Below are 19,931 nucleotides of genomic sequence, written 5' to 3'. Positions count from 1 at the left end.
GTTTGTTATGATGGTCCCAAAATAAGCCTTTATGTTTTTATTTTCCTTTCTGCTTTTGTTCATATTTCTTTAAACTGTATTTACTTTTCTCATTTTAATGACATTCATTAAAAAATTGCTTAAATCTGAAATAAATATTTCCTCCAACTAAGATCAAGTTGTTGAAAGTTTACTGTGGCTTAGTAGATGAGTAACAGTTTATCTCTAGGTTGTGGTTTTCAATGAGCAATAAGTTACTGTTTATTCACACACATTAAAGTTTATTTTTTATATAAAGGAAATAATATAATTGTATATAATTAATTTGGAGTAATTTACTTCTATGGATACTGCACAAACATAGGGCACCACAGTAGACTTAATCTCAAACCTTTCTTTGTAGAACTGATTGTAAAAATAAAATACTCAGAGTTAAAATTTATTTTAATGCCCTTTGGAATCGAGCCATTAAGAGTGCCATGTTTTAATGAGTTGCAGAACCACTGCTGACTCAAAAACACATTTATAAGTGCCAACTCATTATTTCAAGCATGACAGCTTCCTGAATAGCTGGGAACTCATTGCTTCAACATTAACCTGCATTGGTGAATTCAAAGAAACAGAAATGTTTTATTTCAATATAACATTTATACATTCAAATGATTGTGCGGCAACATCAGAACAGATTCGGGGAAAAGTGACCTCAAATCATTCAAAACAATTATTCCATTTGTTATTTTGCTGTACATAGTGGCTATTTAATAGAGGAATCAGGACTACTAACCAATTTAAAACCAGCATTTGCCATTAAATGTCTCAAAATTAAATATTGTTATTACTTTCTCAACAAGATGTTTCTATCATTTTATATTCCAAGTTATCTCAGTATTGTGCCACTGATTTCCACATCTCAAACTCATGATGAATTGCAATTGTCTGTGAAAATAGAACTTAGATCACTGAGTTAATTACATTATAATTAATTCTTCACTTTTTATGTCTCTTCAGTGACTTGAGCATGAACAATATTAATGAGCTACAGCCGAATGCTTTTGGAGATCTTCACTTCTTGGAAGAACTGTAAGTAATCAAACAACATTGAGAACAAACAACTATAATAATGAGGTTGAAAAATTTCAAAGAAGTTGGTGTACAATTAATATTTCTTTCACAGTTTTCTATAACTCTCGTTGTACCTGAATGTATTTGTAACTCGCTCATATCGCAAATTGTTTTAATCAAACCATGAGCAAATAAGGAACTTGAATTTAAGTAATACTTTTCTCAACCTCTGAATATCTTAGTCATTCTGAACTAGTTTTGAAGAGTCGTCATTCTTGTGATGTGGTGAAACATAACAGCAATTTGCACACAGTAAGTTGGCACAAGCAGTAATGAGGCTACTGCCCATTTCATCTTTCTTTGCTCATATATATTGAAATTTGGAATTTTGGCTACTTCGCTGTTTGCCATGATTTAATTTTTTTTATTTATTTATTGTCACATGTATTTTGTTACAAAATACAATGAAAAGTGTTGCATAGTATCATTCAACTTTACAGTCCTTCTTGTTAAATACTCTGCCATGGGCCTGGTACCCAGGAATGAGTCCCTTCATCGTGTCACCACTGCTGGAATGAAAGTCACCCAACCCATTGGCATCATCTCACCTCCACCAACGCCCTCACTATGATGTGTCCTTGCTGGACCTCACCAATACAGATGCCACCAATACCGCCAGGTACCGCACTGGTCCAAACTCAAATCCGCCACCACCACGAGTCTGCTTTGGGTCTACAATGCCGATACAGCTGCTGCTGATGCCACAGGGTCTTGTACTGGAAGCAAACCCATATCCGCTGCCACCTCCATGAATCTAATGAGATCCCATACATGTGTAAGAGTTAAGAGCAGAAGTAGGCTACTTGGCTCCTTGAGCCTGCTCCACCATTCAATAGGATGTGACTGATCTTGACCAGCACAAGTCTTCTCTACCTTGATAATCATTTACTCGCTTGCTCGTCAAGAATCAATCTATCTCTCCATAAAAAAATTCAAAGAATCTACTTCACTGCCTTTTGAGGAAGGGAATTCTAAAGACCCATGACTCTTAGTGACAAAAATATTTCTTCTCATCTCTGTCTTAAATGGGCAGACCGTTATTTAGACTAGAGTAGCTTTTATTTGTCATTTCTTCCATATACAACTGATGCAGTAAGAATGAAAGTGTTCCTCCAGGACCAAGGTGCTACATGGACAGCACAAACTACATGATCATACGAAGGGGGGCATAAAGTGCGTAAAAAGTGCAAAACACGCAAATTATGGTGTAATAAAAGAATGATAATTAATAGACATCGTTCTAACAGCAATTCAAAGTCGCGCAAAGAATTTTAGATGAAAAGGAGTCCGATCACACAGTGTTAAGGAGCCTGATGGCTTGAGGGAAGAAACTGTTGTACAGGCTGGCTGTGAGAGACCAAATGCTCTGGTATCATCTGCCAGATGGCAGGAGGGAGAAGAGTTTGGGAGATTTGTGGGGTCTTCCACAATGCTCTTAGCCTTTTGGATGCAGCATGTGGTGTAAATGTCTGTAATGGAAGCAAGAGAGACCCCGATGATCTTCTCAGCTGTCCTCACTATCCATTGTAGGTCATATGATCCGAGACGGTGCCTTGTCATTCCTGCTGATGAGACCCACTACCGTTGTGTCATCAGTCAACTTGATGATGTGATTCGACCAGTGCATTGCTGCACAGTCATGTGTCAGCAGGGTACACAGCAGTGGACCGAGCGCATGGTCCTGGTGGCCCTAGCCCCTGCTCAGTGTGATGGTGTTGGAGATGCTGTTCCTAATCCAGACTGACTGAGGTCTCCCAGTCAGGAAGTTGACGATCCAGTTACAAAGGGAGGTATTTAGACCCAGCAGACTCAGCTTTCCAAACAGGTGCTGAGGAACGATAGTGTTAAATGCAGAATTGAAGTCTATGAACAGTAGTCTGACGTAGATGTCTACCTTCTCAGGTGAATGACGGCCAGATGGAGGGTGGTGGAAGTGGCATCATCTGTTGAGCAGTTGGGTCGATTCGCGAACAGCAGAGTGCCCAGTGAGGGTTTCCTTGTTGAGTTTTCCCAAAGTCTAGCCTATTTGGGGAGTTTGGGGAGATGGGAGATGAATATTAATGAAATGCATTGTAGCATTCACAAGGTGTTTAAGAAGCAATCATTCCTCTTGTTTGGCAGTTTGCTGCTGCTTAGCGAGAATCTCGGCATGCTGCTTGAGAGAAACGCAAGAGGTGATGCAAATTTCTTCTGATGTCAAAATGGGCTTTGCCTTACTTGTTGAAAGATTCTACCACACATCAGAACACAGCCCAAACTGCTCAGACTCCTGTAAGATTCCACCTGTGGATTTTGCAAATTGCATAGACAATAATGGGCTTAAATTCCACCAGGCATCAATCCAGGTGAGCTGAACTTGAACAACAGCTAAGCTCCGTGGTGATAAAATAGAACCTATGCTAAAAACATATTTCTCAGTTTGCACTGAGGCAGGGCTAGGGCTGGGATGAAGAGAGGGGAAGAAGGAAATTTCCTTCTGCACAAAATGGTATCAATCATAGTTTTGGCAGCAGATCCTTCCTTTGGCAAGTGCAGCTCAGCTGTAAAAAAGAAAAGTCAAAGTCCTGGTGTGTGCTGAGTTAACTGACTTAAGGTTGAAGTTAATAGGTTATTATTCCGACATTCTTTGGTTTGGAGTGTGGTGTTGCAGGATTGGGAACAAACAGCCACAGCTGTTGTTCCTGATTATTATCCTGCAGACGTCTGATAGCACTGACAAGTTCCAAGTTCTCTCTTCAACAGCAACTGGAACAGAAAGTAACTATGCATGTTATATGGCTACTTCAGGTGAAATTTTCTTTTGTGTTTTATTTATCATCTTTAGTTATCATCCTGCCTCTCTTTTAAATAAATCAAATGCAGAGCCTTAGATTTTTGTCTGTTAAGAAAAGGTTTCCATGTTAAACTAATCCCATTATGAAACAGTGCTCTCCAATTAACAAAGGAAATGAAATTTTAACATGAGCTTAATCAGGTTAATCTACAACCCTCTCTGTCAGTTGAGGAAAATGTCAACAGTCCCAGATGTGAATTGCTTAACATGTACTGAACTGTTTAACATGCTGGTCTGTTTTTTTCTGCCTCTGGTTTAACTGTGACCTGGATATGGCCTTCCTGTCACAGTGAAACTACATTGAAATATTAAAATCTTCCCATTTGAATATCCCAAAGTCCTTATAAAGTAATTTAAGCAGATTTTATGGAGGTATGTGTGTGGTAATGTGCTGCATCTTACTGTCTTCACTCACATTGAAATCAGAGGGTTAGATAGGGTGGACAGGGAGAGCCTTTTTCCAAGTATGGGGACGGCAAACACGAGGGGACACAACTTTAAAGTGAGGGGAGATAGGTATAAGAGAGATGTCAGAGGTAGGTTCTTTACTCAGAGAGTAGTAAGGGTATGGAAAGCTTTGCCTGCAACGGTAGTAGATTTGCCAAGTTTAAGTGCATTTAAGTCGTCATTGGACAGGCATATGGACGTACTTGGAATAGTGTAGGTGGGATAGGCTTCAGATTAGTATGACAGGGCGGCGTAACATTGAGGGCCGAAGGGCCTGTACGGCACTGTTATGTTCTATGTTCTATGTTTACCTGGATGCTTATAGCATCTTCGAGTTACCTTGCCTTTGTGCATTTTGCTCCTTCAGGCAGAGATACCAGACTCATAATACTGCTGTCTTGCATTTGTGTGTGTGTGCATGCATGGGCGTACATGTGTACTTGCAAGTGCGTGTGCGCGTGTATGTAGATGTGGGTGTCTTAGAGCTATCCTATAACAATTCAAATAAAATGCAACAATTAAAATAGATTCCATCCCATCCCTTTTATAGCATGGGAGCACTGCTGCCTCACAGCGCCAGGGAACTGGGTCCGAATTCTGCCTTGGGCGACTGTCTGTGTGGAGTTTGCACGTTCTCCCCATGTCTGTGTGGGTTTCCTCCGAGTGCTCAGGTTTCCTCCCACAGTCCAAAGATGTGCAGGTTAGGTGAATTGATCATGTTAAATTGCCCATTGAGTTAGGTGCATTAGTCAGGGGTAAATATGGGCAATGGCTCTGGGTGGATTACTCTTCGGAGGGTCAGTGTGGACTAGTTGGGCAGAAGGGCCTGTTCCCACACTGTAGGGAATCTAATCTAAAAAGATTTAGATACAATTATGTGGGGAAAATCTGTAATGGATTCCATTGTAATGAACACTGAGTCAGATATTAAAGACAAATGTGAGATTGAGATCTGGGATGCAGTATAGAGAATAGTAACTGCTTGGTTAAAGTATTCTACTTTTGTGTATATTTGATGGAAATGCTTTCGCTGTGACCTTACCAGTCCACCAAAAGTATGTTTAGTGTGATGGCTTTTTGTATTCAGAAATGTGTGTCAATTGTTTTGAAATCTTTGATACCTGTTGACTCATACCAAATTAAATTCTATGGTAACAATGAAATTAGTGGGGATTGGCTAACTCAGTTGGCTAGATGACTGGTTGGCAGAGTGATGTCAACATCAAGAGTCAATTCCCACAGGGGCAGCACAGTGGCTCAGTGGTTAGTAATGCTGCCTCACAGCACCAAGGACCTGGATTCGATTCCTACCTTGGGCAACTGTCTGTGTGGAGTTTGCACATTCTCCCTGTGTCTGCATGGGTTTCCTCTGGGTGCTCTAGTTTCCCACAATCCAAAGATGTGCAGGTCAGGTGAATTGGCCATGCTAAATTGCCTGTAGTGTTAGGTGCATTAGTCAGGGGTAAATGTAGGGAATGGGTCTGGGTGGGTTACTCTTTGGAGGGTCGATGTGGACTGAAGGGCCTGTTTCCATGTTGTAGGGAATCTAATCTAATCAGCTAAGGTTATCATGAAGTACTTTCTTTTTCAACCTCTCATGTTGCCTATGGTGTGTGACCTTCAGGTAGAACTAACATTAGTCATCTCTGTCTAATGAGAGAGCAGCCCTCTGTTCTGGTAGGACTATGGTGTATTTACTTTTTTATGCTTTCCTCATGGATTGTGGCTTTAAGAATGTTGATGAATTCTTCAAAATCGGCTTCTGTGAGAGTACAAATACCCCATAGATGAACACAGATTTAAAATATATTGTTACTGATTACTGCATTACCTAGTAAATGAGTTAGAATACAATGGGACCGTCAACATCCAAAAAGTAGCCCCTGACAAAATTTCAAGAAAAGCGCTCGAGAAAGAAATACTTTGACCTTGGATCCACACAAGGATGATCCTGTGGCATTTATTAATAATCAATGCACTACTGGTACATCAATTCATCCTGCATGTCTATTCGGGATACCTGGGAAGCTGCCTTGATGCTTTTATCCTGCATTAGTCTCATTTCCCACAGATATCTTAAAAAGCTCTTACTTGTCTGGTGACAAGGAATACCTTCTGATGATAGGACTAATGACATCCCTTAGAATTGCTAACACCATGAAATGGCACAGCTAAAATCATGTGCTAACAAAAGTGATCTTTGAGCAAATCTTTGGGTTGCAGAAGATATGCTTCAAGTTCCAGGTAATGGTGGTCTGTTGCTGTCAGCACAGATTGCCACAGATTTACTGCAGTATGTCTGAATCAATGTGGATACATGGCAATTCACGCTGCCCTCCCCATCTCCATTACAAAGATGTTTCACATTTAACAAGACATGCCTATTGCTGAGACACTTTGTTCACCTTTTTATTCCTGTCACATTATTTGTTGCAGAGCAAGTGACAGATATTATTAGAGAGGATGTAAAAATTGATTTGAAATGAGTTTATGGTTGATTAATATTAAAGGGGTGACGAAGCAGATTTTAACTCCCAAGTGAATACCTTGTGAAACTAACTTGATCTCTTTACCTTCTCCTCTTACTCCTACTTTGTTTAATACCTGTAGCTTTAGCAGTGTGGGAGGAAGCCTAATCATGTCTCTGCTCTGACAGCTCGGATTGTCTTGGTCATGGTCCTCTTGGTGTTGGAGCTTGTATGGACCCGACTGAATCCTGTCCTAGATGCTCTTGTGAAAGAGCATGGTAAGGCAGGAAGAAGGAAAGGAATTTTGACTGATGAGAGGGGCAAAGGATCACTGTAAACTGAACCCCCACTTCCATGAATGTTAGTCCATCTTCCCTGTTGTATTCCATCCAGATTGTTGGTTGCCAAGAGCTGGAGTGCCATTTTGCTGCTTTTGAGTAAGGTGCTGAATAATCAAGGTAATTTCATAGAATCATAGTGCAGCTAGAGGCCATTCAGACCATCAGGTCTGCACTGACACTCCAAAGAGCATCCTACCCAGACCCATTTCCTCCTCATAACCCCGCATTAACCACAGCGAATCCACTGAGACTACACATACCGAGACACTACTGGGTAATGCACTTAACCTGTAGCTCTTTGGACTATGGGAGGAAATCAGAGCAACTAGTGGAAACCACACAGACCTAGGATACACAAACTCCACACAGTCACCCAAGGCTGGAATCTAATCGAGGTCCCTGGTACTGTGACGTTGCAGTGCTAACCACTGTGACACTACATTTTTAATTGTTTGGCATTTTGTTTAAGATGTGGGACTGAGTGTACAGGTAATCTACCACCCATATCATGTCTGATGCTCTAAAATCAGGAGTCTTTTCCATTATTGCAATGGTCTGAGACATCATGGCACTCATTCTAGAAACCGAGTCCACCAACTTCTCTATAAATTATGCACAGTTCACCCGCAACGTTGACACAACCTCAGATATATTCTGCTGCTGTATCTGATAGCACTCATCACCAATAATCTGAGACCAATAATCTGTGCTCACATGAGTAAAACGTAGAGGATCCTACACCTTCCAATAGGAATTCTCTTCTGCTGATCTTGTCACCACAATGCAGCTGCTCACTCGCTATTATCATTTAGAAATCTAGCTACCTCTTTTGGTGAGGTTTCAAAGTGTGCACACATGAGCTGGTGTAGGGTGCACACAAATTATGTGAAAATGCTTCCTCCAAGTATATGATCTCCTGTGCGATCAGGACTATCAGAGAAACAAACAACGTGGTTTAGAATTGAGAAGGTGAGAGAATGCCAAGTCATCAGTGAACAATTCACCGTATCTCAGTGGTTATTGATAACAAGTCAACATGCATGAGTGTGGTCTGCCATAATATTTAATTCTGTCATTGTGCAACTGGACACATTTATCTCTCCATTGCCAATAGGTAAGACATGACTGATCACCATTACCACCTCCTACTACTCTAGATGTTAGTGGTGAAGCTGTGCATCATAAAATTTCCATCAGATAGCTAGTCAATGATGATAGAGAGACCAGAAGATTTGGGTTCACGGAAAGATAAAGAGACAGTTCTGTTTCTGAGAAATTCCCAGAGCTTCATTTCAATCAGCTGTGTTAGTTATTTGAAAGTGAATGAAAGAATGGCTCTGGGGAAATAGGTTTATTCTGTATATAGTCATGGTTCATGACACCAATAGGCTTATCATGGACAGAAGGCAAATTAAACTTAGTTCTATAACCAGAAACTTTATTAGATGTATCAGTAGAATCTTTAAGTTGCAATTGATATGTAAGGACTGACTAGAAGGAGTTTTGCTGGAGATTACTGATCCCATATATTCTCCATGAAATTAGATCTCAGCAAAGAGGTCAAAACCAAATATGGCCAAACTCAAGATAGTAAGAACACAAATGTGGAATTTGTGGCTGTTGTTGTGGAAGGACAAGTTTACTAGGAACAAACTCTAGATGCCTTTCCTGGATTCCCACAACTACATTGTTTCTTAAATGGGCAGGTTACCTCTCCAAGCTAACTATACACAAATTACTTTGTCTGACATTGTAAGACACAGTACATCAAACACAATCTATTGCCAGCTTATGTGAGGTTTTTGTTTTAATTGTAGCTTATGTTAAATAAGTGTGTGTGTTTATTTCTTCTGTTACGTAGTGTGTGATTGTTAATAAACTTGAAGTGACACTGTGTTTCTGTTTTGATCAGACATTTGGTGCTAACCTACCAAACTCAATAGCTGGATACTAGACTACACTGACAGCACTTCGGGTTTTTGGATGGTCTTATATCTTCTTAGATTGGGCTTTTAGCCTATATGAGCCAGCCACATTTGGGATTGTGCGGCTAATGAATTATTCCTCTTTACAGCCATCTCCACCAAACACATGGTGCTCCTGGCAGCGGTCAATTATCAAACCTATAAATTATACATTTCCTTTCCCTAAGTTATTACAGCACTTGGCATGGAAGACAAACTTTCCTCATTCCGTAATGCCCAATTTGCACCAATTTTGTTCAGTAAACATTTGCCTTTGCCTTTCCAGTGCTATTCCAGGTGCTTCTAACCATCTGTTAATGGCAGAGGGTAACTGATGAAGAGGATTATTGTTTGCTCTGTTTCCTTAAGTTGGCTAACGGAGAAGGAAATGCAGCCCACATTCTGAAAACATCAAAACGGCGTGTGAACCACTCGGTTTTGGTACACCCAAAGTACTTTTAATAACTGACTGTTACACCCAGAATGTCGTCAATTATATGGCTGTAGTAAAGCTGTGTTGATGCAGAAAATACACCAGCATGTTGCCTTTTAGGTCACTCGAGCATTTGTTCTGATGGTGATGAAGGATTTATACCGTCAGGTAATTTAAAGTTAGATTTCAGATTCCACATGCTGTACAGATCAATTGTTTCAACTGGTTTCCGAGCTTTACCCATGTTTATAATTAGGCTGATTTCTTGTGTAGTGAAACAACTGGCTCTCTCTGGCAGGTGAAGAATACTGTTGAATTAAATTACTCTTATTACAAGCCCAGAATAACAGCTTCATGCTTTATGGCTGACGGCTTAAGTCTTTTATTTTTAAACCTTTACTTATAGATTATGGCTCTTTAAATTTTATAACTGTTATCCAAAACCGACCTTCTAATCCAGAATGAAAATAAATGTACAAAAACTTATATTAAATTCTGAATGATTTGTTGAACTTCGGTCAAAAAGGTAATTGTCCAGCATCCAGACTGCAGTTAATTGCTAACAGTTGTCAGGCCTGCCTTATGCTTGACATTGTTCAGAACTATCCATTTTATTGCACTGCATCATCTTAAATCCTCACCAGCTGTTCTGAAGAACTGTCTCAGAATCCAGGCCTGTCCAATGACGACTATATTCTTTCACAGTTAATCCTATCATGCCTTTTTTTGTTGTCCTTCAATAATTTTGTAGCTTCAAAAATAATGACATAGTTGGATTTATAGATGATATATGCAAAATTTAATAGAGAGATCAGAAAGTATTTATACATTACGAAACTATCTGCTACTGCAGAACCTTTATTTTTTAACTCAGTATCCCATGCAAGAAATTTTTAAGAATCATCTTTCAAACATAAACTTTTATATTAAAGATTTAGTGTGCTAATAGGTATGTATGGACACACAATCCCACTGAAGCTGAAAAATGTGTTGCTGGAAAAGCGCAGCAGGTCAGGCAGCATCCAAGGAGCAGGAGAATTGACGTTTTTGGCATAAGCCGTTCTTCAGGATTCCTCTCTGGCAGAAGGGGGTAAGGGAAAGTGAAAGCAACAGGGAGTATGGAGTTAAATGGAAAGATAAGCAGCAGGATAGCATATGTGTAGGCGGATTTAAACTTGAGGCAGACTGGGAATGCAGCAAAAAGGAAGGATAACTTAGGACATCTTATGACTTCCAATATCTCTAATGATCAGAAAGTTAGCATTAAGGCACTTTACCTGAATGCTCGTAGCATTCGTAACAAAGCAGATAAACTAATGGCACAGATCATCGTGAATGATTATGATGTGGTAGGCATCACAGAGACGTGGTTACAAGGGGGTCAGGACTGGCAGTTAAACATCCAAGGATTTTCAACTTATCGAAAAGAAAGGGAGGAGGGCAGAGGGGACGGGGTTGCCTTGTTAGTTAAGAACAAAATTAAATCTATAGCACTGAATGACATAGCGTCGGATGATGTGAAGTCTGTGTGGGTGGAATTGAGGAACCACAAAGGCAAAAAAACCAAAATGGGAGTTATGTACAGACCTCCTAACAGTGGTCAGGACCAGGGGCGCAACATGTACCGGGAAATAGAGAAGGCATGTCAGAAAGGCAAGGTCACGGTGATCATGGGAGACTTCAATATGCAGGTGGACTGGGTAAATAATGTTGTCAGTGGATCCAAAGAAATGGAATTCATGGAATGCTAACAGGATGGCTTTTTGGAACAGCTTGTCATGGAGCCCACAAGGTAGCAGGCTATTCTGGACCTAGTGCTATGTAATGAACCAGACTTTATAAAAAAATCTAAGGGAACACTTAGGAAGCAGTGATCATAATATGGTAGAGTTCAGTCTGCAGTTTGAAAGAGAGAAGGCAAAATCGGATGTAATGGTATTACAGTTAAATAAAGGTAATTATGAGGGCATGAAAGAGGAACTGACGAAAATAGACTGGAAGCAGAGCCTAGCAGGGAAGACAGTAGAGCAAAAATGGCAGGAGTTTGTGGGTATAATTGAGGACACTGTACAGATGTTCATCCCCAAGAAAAGAAAGATTATCCGGGGAGGGATTAGACAGCCATGGCTGACAAAGGAAGTCAGGAAATGTGTTAAAGAGAAAGAGAGATCCTATAAAGTGGCCAAGAGCACTGGGAAATCAAAAGATTGGGAAGGCTACAAAAACAGAGGATAACAAAGCAAGAAATAAGGAAGGAGAGGATCAAATATGAAGGTAGGCTAGCCAGTAATATTAGAAATGATAGTAAAAGTTTCTTTCAATACATAAGAAACAAATGACAGGCAAAAGTAGACATTGGGCCACTTCAAACTGATGCTGGAAGCCTAGTGATGGGAGATAAGGAAATAGCAGGAGAACTTAATAAGTACTTTGCATTAGTCTTCACAGTGGAAGACATGAGTAATATCCCAACAATTAAAGGGAGTCAGGGGGCTGAGTTGAGTATGGTTGCCATTACAAAAGAGAGAGTGCTAGAAAAGCTAAAAGGTCTTAAAATTGATAAATCTCCTGGCCCTGATGGGTTACATCCTAGAGTTCTGAGGGAGGTGGCTGAGGAAATAGCGGAGGCGTTGGTTGTGATCTTTCAAAAGTCACTGGAGTCAGGGAAAGTCCCGGATGATTGGAAGATTGCTGTTGTAACCCCCTTGTTCAAGAAAGGATCAAGACAAAAAATGGAAAATTATAGGCCAATTAGCCTAACCTCGATTGTTGGTAAAATTCTAGAATCCATCATTAAGGATGAGGTTTCTAAATTCTTGGAAGAGCAGGGTCGGATTAGAACAAGTCAACATGGATTTAGTAAGGGGAGGTCATGCCTGACAAACCTGTTGGAATTCTTTGAAGAGGGGACAAGTAGGTTAGACCAGGGAAACCCAGTGGATGTGGTCTATCTAGACTTCCAAAAGGCCTTTGATAAGGTGCCACAAGGGAGGCTGCTGAGCAAGGTGAGGACCCAGGGTGTTTGAGGTGATGTACCGGTATGGATTGAGGATTGGCTGTCTGACAGAAGACAGAGAGTTGGGATAAAAGGTTCTTTTTCGAAACGGCAGCCGGTGACAAGTCGTTTCCCACAGGGTTCAGTGTTGGGGCCACAGCTGTTCACGTTATATATTAATGGTCTGGATGAAGGGACTGGGGGCATTCTAGCAAAGTTTGCCGATGATAAAAAGTTAGGTGGACAGGCAGGTAGTACTGAGGAAGTGGGGAGGCTACAGAAGGATCTAGACAGTTTGGGAGAGTGGTCCAGGAAATGGCTGATGGAATTCAATGTGAGCAAATGCGAGGTCTTGTACTTTGGAAAAAAGAATACAAGCATGGACTACTTTCTAAACGGTGATAAAATTCGTAAATCCAAAGTACAAAGGGATCTGGGAGTGCTAGTCAAGGATTCTCTAAAGGTAAACATGCAGGTTGAGTCCGTGATTAAGAAAGCGAATGCAATGTTGTCATTTATCTCAAGAGGGTTGGAATATAAAAGCACCATTGTGCTACTGAGACTTTATAAAGCTCTGGTTAGGCCCCATTTGTAGTACTGTGTCCAGTTTTGGTCCCCACACCTCAGGAAGGACATACTGGCAGTGGAGCGTGTCCAGCGGAGATTCACACGGATGATCCCTGGAATGGTAGGTCTAACATATGAGGAACGGCTAAGGATCCTGGGATTGTATTCATTGGAGTTTAGAAGGTTAAGGGGAGGTCTAATAGAAACTTACAAGATAATACATGGCTTGGGAAGGGTGGGCGCTAGGAAATTGTTTCCGTTAGGCGAGAAGACTAGGACCCGTGGACACAGCCTTAAAATTAGAGGGGGTAAATTCAGAACAGAAATGCGGAGACATTTCTTCAGCCAGAGAGTGGTGGGCCTGTGGAATTCATTGCCGCAGAGTGCAGTGGAGGCCGGGACGCTAAATGTCTTCAAGGCAGAGATTGATAAATTCTTGATATCACAAGGAATTAAGGGCTATGGGGAGAATAAGGGTAAGTAGAATTGAAATGCCCATCAGCCATGATTGAATGGCGGAGTGGACTTGATGGGCCGAAGGGCTTTACTTCCACTCCTATGTCTTGTGGTCTTATGGTCTTAATGGCTCATTTTGAACTCACCCACTCAGTTGGAAGATGGCAGGGTGAAATTGGATGCTTAATTTACAGCTGTCATGATGATACTTTCCATTGGGGTAATTTTCCATTCATCAAAGGTGGTGGAAAACAAAGATGATGGACTTTGCTTTCTGAATGGAAAGTAAAATAGGGAAGGGTATGGAATGGGAGGCCAATCTCATTACCATCCATTTTACTCCATTGTTAAAAGTTAAAATTACTCCCTCATTGACCTCAATACAAAGTAAAACTGAATAGAGTGTAAAATAAACAATCAATTCAATTCAACTAATTTCCAGGCAGACAATTTAAAATTATGCCAATTCTTGCTTGCTGGCCAATTTTACTATTGTCATTTAAAATTATGTGGAACACTTTTAGCTTTGCAAATTGTGCAGAGCAATTCTACCATGAAATCAGGTGAACTCTGATTAAGTAGGGTATTTTAGAAAATTTTAACATGAAATGAATACTACATGAATTAGCTTTTGTAGAGTTTTAGCCCACCTCTAGGAGATATGCTGAAATAGCTATGTCTCATGTTAATCAGATTTCCTCCAACCCCAGACTTTTGCTTCCTTAGGTCTCACATTCAGATGTTAGTAAAGTACTCAGAATGACAGGGAGGAATGGCAGAAATGTGCTAGATTGCAGTGAGCAGAATGATGATTGTGGTCCTTCATAGACTGTGGTTTATTAATCCAGATGAGCCCAGAAAAGAATTATTAATTTAAAAAAACGAAAGGACTGTGAACGCTGTAAATCAGAAACAAAAACAGAGATTGCTGGAAAAGCTCAACACGTCTGCCACCAACTGTGGAGAGAAATCGGAGTTAACGTTTCGGGTTGGTTCTGAGGAAGAGTCACTCAACCCAAAATGTAAACTCTGATTTCTGTTCACAGATGTTGCCAGACCTGCTGAGCTTTTCCAACAATTTCTGTTTTTGTTAAAGAATTATTAATCTTCTTTTCTGAAACTATATACCCATGCAACATTTCACCACTAGTTTATTCTGTTAAATTAACCAATACCTTTTGGATGAGCATTCCATAGAACTCAGAACAGCAAATGGTGGTCCTGAAACTATGGAGATGCCCTTCACTTATTGCAGTACATTGCTGCTTCTTTAACCAATTATTGACCTGTCTGTGAACTTGAAATGAATACATTTTATGCATCTTCAGGTTGTGAGCTGACCTGAAACTGACTGTAAGGCTTCACAAAAAATGATTGTGGCCCAGAGACAGTTTCCTATCACTGTACTGGAATTCATTAATACTTTTATAATGTGTTGTTATGATTAAGTTACTTTGCTGAGGGTGAGTAAGTGGTTTTTGACTGGAGGCACTAGTTTTCATTAATCTGTGTAGGTCTTTCCACTGCTGTTTATGAATCAATGAATAAATGATTAGGGTTTAGATTTTCATCATTAGTGTATATAATTTAATTATAGCGGGATACTTATTCCACTCAGTTAAATGGCAGTGTACTGGGATAATTATTCATTAGAAGTAGTCACTAACATATTTAAATCAATGTTGGAAATACACAATCCACAATTCCTAATCAAACAATTATGACCTCTGTACCAATACTAAAACAATTGTGCTGATTTCATATGAAAAGTTATTTGAACAATACATTCTTAATTCACTGACCCGCAAAGAACCTTCAAAATTAAATGGTTTAATTTATCCATTGCTTTTTCTTAAGGTCACTATTTATCAGTTATGCTCAGATTTTGTTTATATATAATGAAAAAGCTGCAAGATCAATAGCCTTGACCCGATCACCTCCAATCCATAAGTGCTGCTCCTGTTGACTGTCCCTCTGTTTGCAAAACCTGTGCACTTGATTTGTTTGAAGCTCCTTGACACTCTACGAAGTGATTGAAACCACTTTTTTAACTGACCACCAGTTTGTGAAAGTTTCTCCTGCTTTATCTTTACATAGTCTACCTTTTAGTGTGTGTCTAGTCAGGACAGGTTCTTGGTTCTTGGTTTCTGATACCAGTTGCTCTATCATAGTTTGAAAGAAATAACACAAATAATGATATGGCTAAATTATGTTCACTATAGCTTCAAACACATGACAATAAATAAATCAAATAATGAAATGGCTAAATTATGTTTTAATGTAATGCTGTGTGCTGTTAGCCAGCAGTAGAGTCCTGATGAAACCATTTGGACATCAGTGCAACTGAAACTCATCACAATTGAAGTGTAATGCAAGCTCAGTAAGTGCTTCAGAGTATGCATAAAGTTTTAAGGACCTTATCCTTTTTCCTGCCATTGTAACTTTAGAAAATTAAATGCACCAGAGCCCAATTATGAATTCCTGTAACTAATTTCCTCTCATCATTCTTGTTACATTTTATCAAACTTTGTAGCTGTTTCCTAATTTTCTGTTGGATCAGTTAGTGCAAGTACTGAATAAGATAAGAATTTTCACTTCATTACATTTAAGTTTGAAAGTTTAAACCCTTTAAGGTTACACTTTAATCCAAGGGGAGACAATGCCAGCATCACATCCAAATTATTTACATAAATGTATCTCAAGTATAAAGCACACTAATATGCAAATTGTATTTGTGTAGTATTTTACAAATACAAACTGTTCTATATTTTTAAAATGGTAGCACCGTGGTCAGCACTATTGCCTCACAGCACCAGGGATGCAGGTTCAATTTCACCCTTGTGTGATTGTATGTAGAGATTGCACATTCTCCCAATGTCTATGTGGGTTTCTGCCAGGTATTCCAGTTTCCTCCCACAGTCCAAAAATGTGCAGGTTAGATGAAGTGGCCATGCTAAATTGCCAGGTGTGTGCAGATTATTATGTTTTAGCTATGGGGTAAAATGCCATGCAATTTTACAGGGATGTGGTGGGTCCAGACTTGATGAACCTAAATGACCTCTATCTGCACTGCAGGGATTCTATGATTAAAATCGTTAGAATGTAGAGATTCAGAGGAAATGGTATTTTATAGATTCCTATTCCAACATAGAAAAGTGATGAGAAGTGATCATGGGTATGAGAAAAAGACTAGAAGTTAGCATTAGATAATAGCACAATGGCCCAAATGGACTCCTCCTTCACTGTAATAATTCTGTGAAAATATGGTTTCTCACTTCCAATTTTCCCCTTTTTTGAAGAATTGAGTTACTTTGGGATATGGTTTTGCAGGTAGTAATGCTTCAATTCCTGATCTTGCTGGCTGTTCATTATGTCATACAATTATGTTACCTTGCTATTTTACCAAATCAATTCAACTCTCACTCAATATTCAACTGCTTCATTTCCCTTCTCTGGTCAAATGGTCAAACCAGAGAAGTTTCTCTTCACTGGTCTAATGATTCTGAGAACTTTTGTGCCCAATTCTTTGTTCTGGAGCCATTATTACTAGATATAAGTTGGCTCGCTGGGCTGGAAGGTTTGTTTTAAGATGTTTCATACCCTAGTAGGTAACATCATCAGTGAGCCTCTGGTGAAGCACTGGTGTTAGTGACCTGCTCTCTATTTATGTGTTTAGGTTTCCTCACGTTGTTGACGTCATTTCCTGTGGTGGTCATTCCCTGTGGTGATGTCATTTCCTGTTCTTTTTCTCAGAAGGTGGTAAATGGGGTCTAAGTCAACGTATTTGTTGATAGATCTTTTACTGTAAATTCCGTGTCCTATGATTTTATTCCACTAGCTACCTGACAAAAGAGCAGCACTCCGAAAACTTGTACCTCCAAATAAACCTGTTGGACTATAACCTGGTGCTGTGCGATTTTTAACAAAAAAAGTATAACTCACGTTCCAAAGGTAGCAAACTAAACTATAGGGATTCCTGGTCTGCCTGATTGACGTATATTACTTATTGAACCTACTAACTGTACATTATTTAATTACACTTCAGTTTCTTTAATATTAATTTGTATTTATTTGCATATTTATCAAATATTGTCCTAATGAAGATATTTTTAGAAAAAGATTCAAAACTATTAATCTCTTCTGAAGTCTATTTTATTAAAATTCAAACTTTTTTTTAGCTGTTAACTAATGTAAACAAGTTTGGTTAACAATAATTAATATGCATTGTAACAAATTGTAGAAAGTGGTAAGACCTCATTCTAAGTGTTAAGAGAGGACGAAAGTTAATTTCAAAATGTTAATGGTCCATTGAAAAGAAAGTGTTACATTTCTTGAAAAAAATGAGAATCTGTCAAGTAAGTTGAGTAAGATGAATTTAAGTACATTACTGAGTTATTGGATAGAGATGTTGTCAATAAAAGTATTAAAATTATTTCATTAAAATTTTGATCTTTTGACTGACCTTGTCAGCAATTAAGTATTGAAGTCAACAACACCCACCCAGTTTAATCACCTTGCCCTTCACTTCAGACTAATCAGCATTTTCGCACAGAAATTCTAGTTTTTCGGTGCCTGCTGCACAGTCACGTAGAGATGTAAATAAATTAACTTATATAGTAGGGGACACTGAAACAAAATTAAAGCCACAACTCTGCTACAATATAGGGACATATGGAAGAGATCATGAGACTGTATTAATTCCCATTAGTCAAAATGGGCCTGTTTAAATGATTAGTAACATGTCCTGTTCAATTTGATGCTGCAGAGTGATGCTTCTTATGACTTGCCCACAGTCAAGCACTTTGTCCCCCATTTCAAGGACAGACTTTTTATACGGGAATGTTGGTCAGAAAAATCAAATTAGCAAGCATTTCACGTTGTATTGTTTGCATTAGTGGCAGATTTCAAAAAGGCTTCCCTAATTGGATACACATTGCAGCAGGCTGAATGTGGTTGGATGGCGACAGACCACTTGAATGCGCAGTTTCACCTCCTAGGTTGAAATACACATTTCAGGCTGAAAGAGCGAATAACCAGGTTTAAAATCAGGATTGATTGAAATACATATTATAATGGCATACGTTTCTGATGCTCATTATAATGCCAGTTTGCATCAATTGCTAATTACAACTTAAAAGTATTTTGCATGGACAGTACCAAAAGCTATTTGCGATCTTACATTGTGCATCCTAGGACTTTGACCCTGCATCATGTCCTGATGACCAGAGCCACATGGTTGATTTTATTTGAAGGTTGCAGTCGTAGCAAGTGATTCTCATACAATAATTATAAAACTCCTTTTTGATATCAAAGGAGGGTTACAGTGCAGAAATAGGCCATGTAGCCCCCATGGTTTTCTGTAAGAGCAAATCAGCTCATCTGTGTGTGTCTCTCTCTCTCTCTCTCTCTCTCCCGTCTTTTCTCTGCAACCCTGCAGACACACTTCCCTTTGTCAGATCATTCTCTTTTAAAAGCCAGAATCTATCTCCATCTACCAACAGATAGATTCTCAGATCCCATGCCTCACTATGTAAGAATGTTATTCCTCATGCCCCATTGCTTTTCTGCCATTTAATTTAAATTAACATCCTCTTTGCATACAGTGTATAAAGAGGCCATTCAGCCCATTGAGTCTGCACTGATTGTTAAGAGCATGCCACCCAGACTCCGCAGCTCCCTCCATCCTATCCCTGTAATCCTACATTTTCCATGGCTAAACCACCTAACCTACGCATCCCTGGAAGCTATGGGTAACTTAGCATGGCCAATCCATCTGACCTGCACATCCTTTGACTGTGGGAGGAAACGGGAGCGCTCAACAAAATCCCACAGAGACATTGGGAGAATGTGCAAAGTCTACACAGGCAGACATAGTCACCCAAGGCTGGAATTGAACCTGGGTCTCTGGTGCTGTGAGGCAGCAGTGTTGACCACTAAGCCAGTATGCCGCACATCCAAAACTGCTCCTCTTCTTATACTTTCTGATAATGTTTATCTTTTATTTAAAACAACTTCTTTGGATTCAGGCCAGTCTGAAGAACAAGGCTTGCTGACTGTCACAGATAGAAAAAGCAAGGAGCAAAGGTCCCCTGCTCTCCCCACATTTCATCTAAAGCCACTGAAAACTCCGACTGTGAAATCAAATAAAAGCTTTCTGCCACTCCAAGTTTAAAAAAAATCACAAAAATAAAAATCATGGAGCCACACAGTAGTGCAGCACAGAAGGAGGTCATCCAGCCATTGAATTTACATAAGCACTTTCAAACACCAGTCTGTCCCACTCTCCTGCTCTTACTGCATATTCATGGAATTCTTTCTCCTTAAAA

General features: G+C 39.6%; 1 protein-coding gene across 3 annotated transcripts in view; it reads left to right on the top strand.

Annotated features, from left to right (window-relative positions):
* The window catches only part of lgr6 (leucine-rich repeat containing G protein-coupled receptor 6), a 257,272-nt gene that overhangs the window by 98,717 nt on the left and 138,624 nt on the right, over nucleotides 1-19,931 (top strand). For all 3 annotated transcript variants that reach the window (XM_043716816.2, XM_087973621.1, XM_087973620.1), the window contains exon 2: nucleotides 988-1,059. In XM_043716816.2, coding sequence (XP_043572751.1) covers nucleotides 988-1,059 — 72 coding nt within the window. The remainder of the gene's footprint in view (nucleotides 1-987; nucleotides 1,060-19,931) is intronic.

The sequence above is a fragment of the Chiloscyllium plagiosum genome, unplaced genomic scaffold (genome assembly GCF_037043375.1).
Source record: "Chiloscyllium plagiosum isolate Xiang-an unplaced genomic scaffold, Cpla_swu_hap1 HiC_scaffold_26, whole genome shotgun sequence".
Taxonomy (NCBI): domain Eukaryota; kingdom Metazoa; phylum Chordata; class Chondrichthyes; order Orectolobiformes; family Hemiscylliidae; genus Chiloscyllium; species Chiloscyllium plagiosum.
The sequence above is the reverse complement of the archived record's forward strand: the minus strand, read 5'-3'. Positions and strand labels throughout refer to the sequence as shown.